Source organism: Oratosquilla oratoria, chromosome 8, assembly GCF_046742065.1.
Source record: "Oratosquilla oratoria isolate Oo_2021 chromosome 8, ASM4674206v1, whole genome shotgun sequence".
In the NCBI taxonomy this organism is placed as follows: domain Eukaryota; kingdom Metazoa; phylum Arthropoda; class Malacostraca; order Stomatopoda; family Squillidae; genus Oratosquilla; species Oratosquilla oratoria.
The window spans coordinates 70,769,523-70,779,522 of NC_134784.1; the positions used below are offsets into that span (position 1 = coordinate 70,769,523).

At 39.2% G+C, this 10,000-nt stretch overlaps 1 protein-coding gene across 3 annotated transcripts in view; it reads left to right on the plus strand.

The window, feature by feature from the left end:
- LOC143027805 (equilibrative nucleobase transporter 1-like) overlaps positions 1-5,097 on the plus strand; it is a 27,218-nt gene extending 22,121 nt beyond the window's left edge. For all 3 annotated transcript variants that reach the window (XM_076189388.1, XM_076189389.1, XM_076189387.1), the window contains 3 exons: positions 704-905; positions 2,760-2,880; positions 3,807-5,097. In XM_076189388.1, coding sequence (XP_076045503.1) covers positions 704-905; positions 2,760-2,880; positions 3,807-3,938 — 455 coding nt within the window. In that variant the 3' untranslated portion in view covers positions 3,939-5,097. The remainder of the gene's footprint in view (positions 1-703; positions 906-2,759; positions 2,881-3,806) is intronic.
- Positions 5,098-10,000: the final 4,903 nt, after the last annotated feature.

Genomic DNA, 10,000 nt, shown 5'->3' on the forward strand with positions numbered 1-10,000 from the left:
TACAAAATTAGTTGTTGAAAAGGGAGAGCGTGAAGCAAAGCTTATGGGGAGTTGCTCTCCCTTTAAGGAAAAAAATTATTTTTATTTGTTTATTTTTGTTACATATTAGTATGATACATACATACACATATACACACATATATACACACATACATACACATATATATACACACACACACAATGAGATACGACACGACGCCCGCTAACTCCGACCTCACGTGGGAATCGGGGAGAGAGATAGTAAGAGAGTGAATGAATGAGTATGTATGTGAGAGAGTGAGAGTATGAATGAATGAATGTATATATATATATATGCTAATAAGAACACGGGTACGTGTGTTCACTTATGCAAAGTAGACCACTTGAAAAATTATTGCTGACGTTTCGACCCCACAGTGTCTTTATCAAAGCTTTGATAAAGACACTATGAGGTCGAAACGTCAGCAATAATTCTCCTACTTTTTCCTCATTTCTTTCTCCAACATAATTGAAACACACACACACACACACACACACACACACACACACACTCACTCACTCACTCACTCACTCACTCACTCACTCACACTCACTCACTCACTCACTCACTCACTCACTCACTCACTCACTCACTCACTCACTCACTCACTCACTCACTCACTCACTCACTCACTCACTCACTCACATACACTCACTCACTCACTCACTCTATCGTTCTCTTCAGACAGCAGAGATGACCCAGAGAGGAGAGTGACGGCTGTGTGGAAGGCCAGCGTCGGCCCACTAGCGATGACGTCACTCCTGTCGGCCGCCTTGACCGTCTCCCGTCTCTTCTCGTCGCGAAGTGCCATTCTTGTGTCTATGGTCTTCCTGACGCTCCTCCGACCCAGTGTCATCTCCTGCGCTATCGCTCACCTCAGGCTCAGGTAGGTCTTCCCTACGTCATGCAGAGGCACTAGATCAGGGGTTCTTAACCTTATTCTCCAATTCCCCACTTTTTAGTGAGCCAACTCTCCATTTCCCACCACAGCATCGGTCTTTGACAAATTCGATTTCAACCCATGCAGTGTTTAGTTACTAAACACCGCATGGGTTAAAATCGAATTTGTATATTTACAAATTCACGAAATGTGACAACAAGAAGACACCAGAAACAAACAAAAAGAAACAAAAACACATCGATTAAAAAAAGAAAGAAAGACAGTGGTTCTTCTGTCCGACCGGTCATTCCCCACTTGGCAACTCCGCCATTCCCCACCAGTGGGGAATTCCCCACAGGTTAAGAACCACTGCACTAGATGATGAATGGAATGAACTTCTTGCAGATGCAGTAGTCAATGAATGGAGTTAACTTCCTGAAGAAGCGCTAGTTAATGGATGAAATGAACGACCTGCAGAGGCAGTAGTCAGTGAATGGAATAAACTTCCTGCAGAATCAGTAGTCAGTGAATAGAATGAACTTCCTGCAGAGGCAGTAGTCAGTGAATGGAATAAACTTCCTGCACAGGCAGAAATCAATAAATAGAATAAACTTCCTACACAGGCAGAAATCAATAAATGGAATGAACTTCCTGCTGAATCAGTAGTCAATGAATAGAATAAACGTCCTGCAGAGGCAGTAGTCAGCGAATGGAATAAACTTCCTGCAGAGGCAGTAGTCAATGAATGGAATAAACTTCCTGCACAGGCAGAAGTCAATAAATTGAATGAATTTCCTGCAGAATCAGTAGTCAGTGAATAGAATAAACATCCTGCAGAGGCAGTAGTCAATGAATGGAATAAACTTCCTGCAGAAGCAGTAGTGCATGATTGGAATAAACATCTTGCAGAGGCAATAGTTAATGAATGGAATAAACTTCCTGCACATGCAGTAGTCGATGAATGGAATAAACTTGCTGCAGAGGCAGAAGTCAATAAATGGAATGAACTTCCTGCAGAATCAGTAGTCAATGAATAGAATAAATTTCCTGCAGAGGCAGTAGTCAGTGAATGGAATAAACTTCCTGCACAGGCAGTAGTCGATGAATGGAATCAACTTCCTGCAGAGGTAGAAGTCAATAAATGAAATGAACTTCCTGCAGAGGCAGTAGTCAATGAATGGAATAAACTTCCTGCACAGGCAGAAGTCAATAAATGGAATGAACTTCCTGCAGAATCAGTAGTCAGTGAATAGAATAAACATCCTGCAGAGGCAGTAGTCAATGAATGGAATAAACTTCCTGCAGAGGCAGTAGTGCATAATTGGAATAAACATCTTGCAGAGGCAGTAGTGCATGAATGGAATAAATTTCTTGTAGAGGCAGTAGTCAATGAATTGAATACATTTCCTGTAGAAGCAGTGCAGTACAGTGCAGTTCGAAGTTTAAAAATTCATTCAGCAATATGCTGTTATGCCTGCCAATTCTTTGGTCTTATTAATTCATTTCTTCGTTAAACTATATATTCTTAGCATCTGGCCTATCTATGAGACAAAAGGTCTCCTGTTGGTATGCTCTTCCTGTGTATATTCACTGTTGAGCTACATTGTTGTTTGTTTACAGACTGTTTGGTACAAAAAGCATAAACACAATATATATGGGCTGGAGAGTCTTTGTATTTGAAAATGTATTGATTCAGGCTATAGAAATTCTTTATTACTTCTTAACAATAAACACAACAGTTGCTTTCACGTAAATGAAACAATAATACTTTTGACAAATAAAATAACATTACAGTAAAAATAATCATACGCGTGCATCGCTAAAAATAATGACACTAATTATGTATGTTATTCTCGACAGATTCCCGGCTAATCACTTCAACCGCCTCAATGGGATCTTCAGTACAATTACTTCTGTTCTTACGTTGGTCCAATATCCGCTTTTCCTCCTGTCCAACAACGTCCCAGACATGGAGTTTATGGTACTGTATAGCTTTATCTATTTATTTATCTATTTATTATCTATTTACAATTATTATTATTTTCTTTTTTACCATGACCATCTTATATGGTGGAAGCTCGCTGTCCGGCTGGGTTAAAGCGTCGCTACTTGCGACGGAGGTCAGGGTGACATCGTTTCGAACCCTGCCACCAGCAAGTTGGACCAAGGGCATGGTTCATTAACTTTCCAAGCTACAAAGTCCTCTGAAAGGGGCATCGTCGTCCTAGCCTCATGATAGTGGGCGTTCGTAACGTTAAACTGAATCAAACCGAGTTTTGACCATCTTGTGTGGTGTTGGATGTTAGTGGTTGTCACAAGGTGTCAGTGTATGTCATTGAGTTACGACGTTAAAGAAACAGAGGATAGCCTTCTCGGACTCAAACAAGAGATCCTCCTACTCCACCCCAGTTATGTTGAGGTTGTGTCTGTGTGTTGCCACTGGGTGAGGGAGTCTATTTTTTCAGCGTGACCCAAAGGTCACTGAGGAGTTTTGATTCTTAATAACTGCCTCATTGTTACAAATACATGTATGGATTTTTAATACAACATAGAAATATTGCCTCAACAACTTTAGTACTGTCTCTCATGTGGTACAGTATGATCAGTTGCCCCATTTTACTGGAACCACATATCGGGCCTAAGGTCAACTAAGGTCAACTAATCACAAAGGGTCAGTGACTTCTGGGCCACCCTGTATATAGGGAGGCTTGGATGGTTTCCCTTACAGAGGACTTTGTGTCGTGGAATTTCATAAACCATGCCCTTGGTCCAACTCGCTGGTGGCAGAGTTCGAACCGCCATCACTCCAACCTTCGCCGCATGGGACGACTCCCAAACGACCATCTTTGTATGTGGGGGAGATGCTTACACCACCGGATCTCAGAAATTCATCTTTAATCGTTTCAGATTCAGTGTTTGCTGTTGATGCTGGTGATTGGGACTTTCCTCAACCCACTGCACTACTGCTTCGACGGATTTCTTGCAAGAATGCACAAGAAGGAGACGAGCAAGTATGAAGTAAACACCTTTCTGGTATGATTCGGTCTAACGACGCAAACTCCACTACACCAGGAGGCTAGGACGGTGCCCCTTACAGAGGACTTTGGGGCGTGGAATATAATGAACCATGCCCTTGGTCCAACTCGCTGGCGGGAAGGTTCGAACTGCCGTCATCTCGTCCTCAGCCGCTAAAAACGAGGCTCCAACCCGCTCGGCCAGAGAAGAGATAGGCTGCCGATAATCCTTTTTTTTTTTCATTATTAGGTTAAATGCACTCATCTTTTATACAGTGTTTCTGGAACGCCGTGATTATTTTTTTATATGCTGCAGGTACAGTGATCTTTATGAAATAGGCTACAGGTACACCTTGACCTTTATGAAATAGGTTGGAGGGATCATGAGGTCCTGTACGGAATCCGTTGCAGGCACTCAAAACGTGAATATGAGTTTGGTTGAATATGATCGTTTACGTGTATATCTCTTTTTGATAGCCGTTCTCCACCCGTTCTTTCCACTTGCCCAAACCATATCAGTATTTTATGATCAGTGCTGAACTACTGCGCTGCCTCTGATCCGAGCAATGTGCCGGGTGTTGGGATGGTCCTTCCCCCACGAGGAGCAAGGAGTAAAGGGGGGGAATAAATGGTTGTTAGATGGGTGTGTTGCATGGGTGGAGTGTGGATGCGTGGCTTGGCTCTCTGCCTCTCTAAGAAGGGATTTACACAGTCTAACGGTTCGCCGAACAAGGTTCGACAGACACGTGTTTAAAGTGATGTGTGAACGGGGTATTTGGGGTTCAACCAACGTGTTCGACAACCAAATACCCCGTTCACACATCACTTTAAACACGTGTCTGTCGAACCGCGTTCGACGAACCGTTACACAGTGCCTAATGGGTCAGAAATAAACAGAGGCTATACCGAAGGCGGGGAGAGGAGAAGCTTGGAGGGAACCCGCCACCCGCGCCCAGTATGGACACTCGTATTAGATAACGTGTGTTTGTTCTTTCCTCTGACCCTCTAGGCATCCAGCACCGTTATATAAGAGGAGAAGGATATCTGGTACATGTATGCATGTACATATATCTATTTAAAAAAACAAAACAGAAAAGATCACAACGAATTTGGGTCTTAAAGCCTGTGGGTGGAGGGTTTTTAGTCTTGTGGGTTACTGAAAAGATTTATTCGTTTTGTAATAATTCTGCTATCAGTGACATCTAGCATCCATTAGAGTCGTACAAATATATATGTCGTTATTTCTGCATTAACACCTATTTCTAAAAAATAATTCACTTATAAAACACTGTATAATGAAAAAAATATATATTATCCCGAAATATCTGAATCAGACACATCCGCAAACGCTCATGAGTAATAGGAAAGTTAAAAGTAGGACAAAAACAAATATTTGTAAATTTTTGTCTTCCAGTGAGATATAGATTCGGGAGCATAACAGAACAAATGTAGATAGATACATGTACACACACGCGCACACATATCACACACACACACACACACACACACACACACACACACACCTAGCATACACACATAGCACACACACACACACTCACATAACACACACACACACTCGGTGGTGCGGTTGGTAGAGTCCCCGACTGTCACTACGTAATCCGGGTTCGAATCCTGCCCAGTGCTGAAATAATTTCAGTATCGCTGCTCTTCGAGTCGTTACTCCAACTCTCGTGGGCGGGGAGTTGGGGGTGTGTGTGCGTATAAGGTCACAGCATTACCCATAGATCGGTCATACGAGCTCTGAGCTCTCTTCTGGGAGGGAAATAGCTGTCGATCACGAGTTGAGCACGTGATCCAAAGACCAAGGTGAATACAAACAGACACATATACATACATATATACGCACATGCTGGTTCCGTGGTCGAGAGATTTGCCGATTTTTTTTTTTTTTTTTTTTTTTTTTTTTTTTTTTTTTTTTTTTTTTTTTCTTAATTTGAATTGTTAGTTCAAGATGCAGTAATCTACACGCCCCGGAAGCCACAAACAAACTGATTCTTAGTCACATCTCTTGTCTATACATGGTCCTCTGGTGTTGGCGCCGGAAGTCAAACTTTCGAGTTCACAAATTGACATTTCTCCCAAATTATTCCCAACTCTTGCCTGACTCTCCGTGTTCCATTCTACAATAACCTTTGTGTCATCTTTCTGATTTATTCATTTCTGTATCAATTAACATTATTTGATGACTACAATTAATGATTTTGTGTACTTATTTCTAGCAATCTTCTGGCAGGGTTTGTTATCTTATCTTGTTTTGACATAAATCAATCTCAGCTTTAATTCCACTATTGTTTGTGACACTTTATCTATTTTTTAGAATACAGACATATACATACATACACACACACACACACACACATATACATACATACAAACACACATATATTCTTTAAGTAAATAACATAGAACTGTATAAAAATATCCTATTTTTATATAAATGCAAAGGAATTGCGTGAATTGATGAATACGGTCACAGGATTTTGCGGTATTTTGTTATTAGTCCCTCTAATATTTTCATAACATAATTACATAAACTCTTCAAAAGGCTCCGATTCTCAAATGTAAATATTATTTTCGAACATATTAACCCTGACCCATTTTGAGTCAGAACAGTTTATCAACGATAATAAAAAATAGTGGTAGGAGGAGATAATAATATTTAACGATTCCGATACCAGTTCCGATACTGCACTAAACTTCCGATACCGAACGAGACCGATTCCGATACCTGTAGTGGTTATAATTCATAATTATTTCCAGGCCCTGCTTTGGGAAACAAATACTCTACGAACAAAGTACGTTTATCAGTCATCGGAATCAGAGGTTTAGAACAGTTTCGGGACTCGAACCAGAATCGTTAGAAAATTTAAGTTAGCTTCACAATCTGGGGCCCTACCATAACCTGAAATGTTTTTCTATCATCTGCTCATAGCAGTTAGAGGTGAAGAGCAGTTGCCGATTCTCTATATCATAATAAGTCGAAAAAATAATCAAAGTTGACAGAGACTTTTGGGTGCAGCCTGGTGACCGAGTCCCAACCTCTCGGGGCTGCACCTCCAGATAAAGGTGAAATTTCCGATAGGGAGATGCTTCTATCTGACGTACCTCTCTGAGGATGACCACTCGCAGATCGGTTGTCTCTGTTCATCAGTCTTACGGAGGCTAGGACGGTGCCCCTTACAAAGGACTTTGTAGCGTGGAATATAATGAACCATGCCCTTGGTCCAACTCGCTGGCGGCAGAGTTCGAACCGCCGTCACCTCGACCCCCGCCACAAGTTGCGACGCTCTAACGCTCGGCCATCGAGCGTCCAGTTGTTAATAATCGTTAACATTGTTATGTTCGCATTCATGCCTGAAACAATCATGCAATAAATCTGTGATACACATTAACTTGATCCAAGATACCTTTGTATATAGATATGGTTGTAATGGAGATTGAGTTAATTAGTAATAACGACGTTTTGTCTTGTTTATGATCCAAGATTCCATGTATATTTGTAGGGTACTGCATTTCTATTTGTAGAAGAGAGAAAGATAGAGAGAGAGAGAGAGGGGATCGGGAAGAAGAAAGAGGGAGTGCGATGGAGAGAGGGAGGAAGAGAGGGAAAGAGGGATAGAGAGAGAATTTAAAAAGAGAAAACAAAACAAAATATCATAAAATAGAATAAAATAGAAGAGAAAAGAGAGATGCAGGGAAAATAAAAGAGAAAGGAGAAGAGAGAACATCTACATTTACGAGAATCTAATTCATACCCCACCAGGAAAAAGTCCCTTACATTATTCTTCCCTCCTTTATCGTGGCGAATCTCCTCGTGTGAATAAAATCACCTGACGACTGATAACATTAAACCCCGAAGTGCATAACCTAAAGTCTGCAACCTCGATGGTTCACTGCAGGATCACCTATCTATCCACCAGTGAACGAGACAGCCTCAGTCGGCTTGGTGAGGTATGAACGATGATGTGGTAAAATAAAAAAATAATATTCTTTTATGTATGTTCATTTTGATAACATTTTCTACATCTAATTTTGATTTAGATATTTACAGAAAGGAAGAGGAATGTATAAAGGTAAAATGTGTCACATGTATCATACAAGGCACCTTATTGAAAATACAGGTGATCATCTAATTTACTCCATTTATTTGTATTTGTTTATTCTGTTATTGATTTTCTATAAAATAAAATAAAAAATAATCAAACTTTATAGATTATCCCGTCTTTATCATTTCTTTAACTAAAAAAAAAAAAATGCGCAAGGTAAATTGTTGTTCTCTATTTGCTGACAGCATTTCATTATATGAGTTTTATTGACTCATTGTCGGAGAATGAGATAAGATGAACATAAAATCTGTATATTTCGACCACTATCTATGTTCCTCTTCAGCCTCTTTGCTGAAGAGGACCACAGATAGTGGTCGAAATATACAGATTTTCTGTCCATTTTATCTCATTCTCCGAGAGTGGATCAATAAGTCTCATTTTACAAATGTGCTATTACATTATACTTTCCTAATTTCATTATGTGAATTACCTATTTAGCGTATTATGATATTTTGTAAATTCCAACTAATATCTAGCATTACCTTCTTTTTCTTAACTTAACCTAATTTTATCTAAAAGCCTGTCGGTAGACGCTAGTTTCCTTATTCACTACTAAAACGCTAGACACGAATGGTAAAGTTGATTTTTTAAACTTTATGGCAGCGTCAAAAAGACGTTGTGAATTCATCATTTTGGTCGTTAGCAAATTAAGACGCTTGTCCAAAGCGAATAAAAGCAGCTATGTGTAAACGACGTTTAACCAAAGGATTCAGAAAACTGCATAGTAATAGTTTTGGGATATTCTCGTTTTATTTATCAAATGTCATAGCCCTTATTTCAATGACTACAGAAAGTTTGGTGTTTCATTAGTAAACCATAGATATAATGTTACCAACAGGATAAAAAGAAACGTTTTGATAAAAAAATATAAAAAGTCTTTAGAATAAGCTTACAATTCCATAGAAATATGTCAAATTTTAAGTTGCTTGTTATGGTCAGAATTCCTGAGTAGCAGTCTTCGAAAAAGCGTCGATTCATTCATAAAGCTACCACAAAATCTAACAAATATATAATAACATCTAATTCTGATCATAATAATTATAATCATAATTTCGGCATTAAATTATCAACAGTAAGTATTGTGAAAAATAAAAGAAAAGCGAAAAGAAATGCGTTTGGCAGTCTGACGCTTCTAGTTTTACTTTGAAAGTGTCGAAGTGGAGACGTGACGTCATGACGCTGAGTTGCAGTCAGGATTACCATAATCTGGTAACACTAAGAGAACCTAAGTATAAAAATTAATTTGGATAAATACCTAAGCAATATCATCTAATGTCTGCTAAATTCACATATTGTTTGATGTAATTACCTGTTCATGTGTTTGTTTAATTCTTAGTTGTTTATTTATTCACCCGGCCTAGGTATGAACATTAGGTCATGATTAGTCAACCCAATGTTTACTTATTTATCTGTTTGCTTATTCATTTATCTATTTATGAATTTATTTGTTTGTTTATTTGTATGTTTGTCTGCCTTTCTCTGTCTGTCTATCTATCTCTGTCTGTGTGTCTGTGTGTCTGTCTGACTGTCTTCCACACAACTGATCGTAAGTTACCGCTCAAGTAACCTAAACTAAAAGTTACCCTTAAGTTCTACAGTAGTTATTTTCTTTGTTAACTACTTAATTAAACACTACAACCATAGCATGGCAAAATCTGGGGTGTTCGGTGACCATCCAATCACCCTAACAGCAGCCAGAATGAAATCAATAAAGTGTTTCTCAAAGGTGAGGTTAGGTCACAATTTACGCCCAAAAAGATTTCATGACAGTTACTAAACGTTATATGTGGACAAAATTCCAGAATCACGCAAGCATGGATGTTTAACATGAAACTTACGTTATTCAATAGTTCCTAACTTAATACAACCTAACCTATTCTAATTTCACCTACGTAACCAATCTACACAGTGAAAAAATAGAACTTTCAAATGAAAAAAGAAAGAAATTAAAATGTGTTTG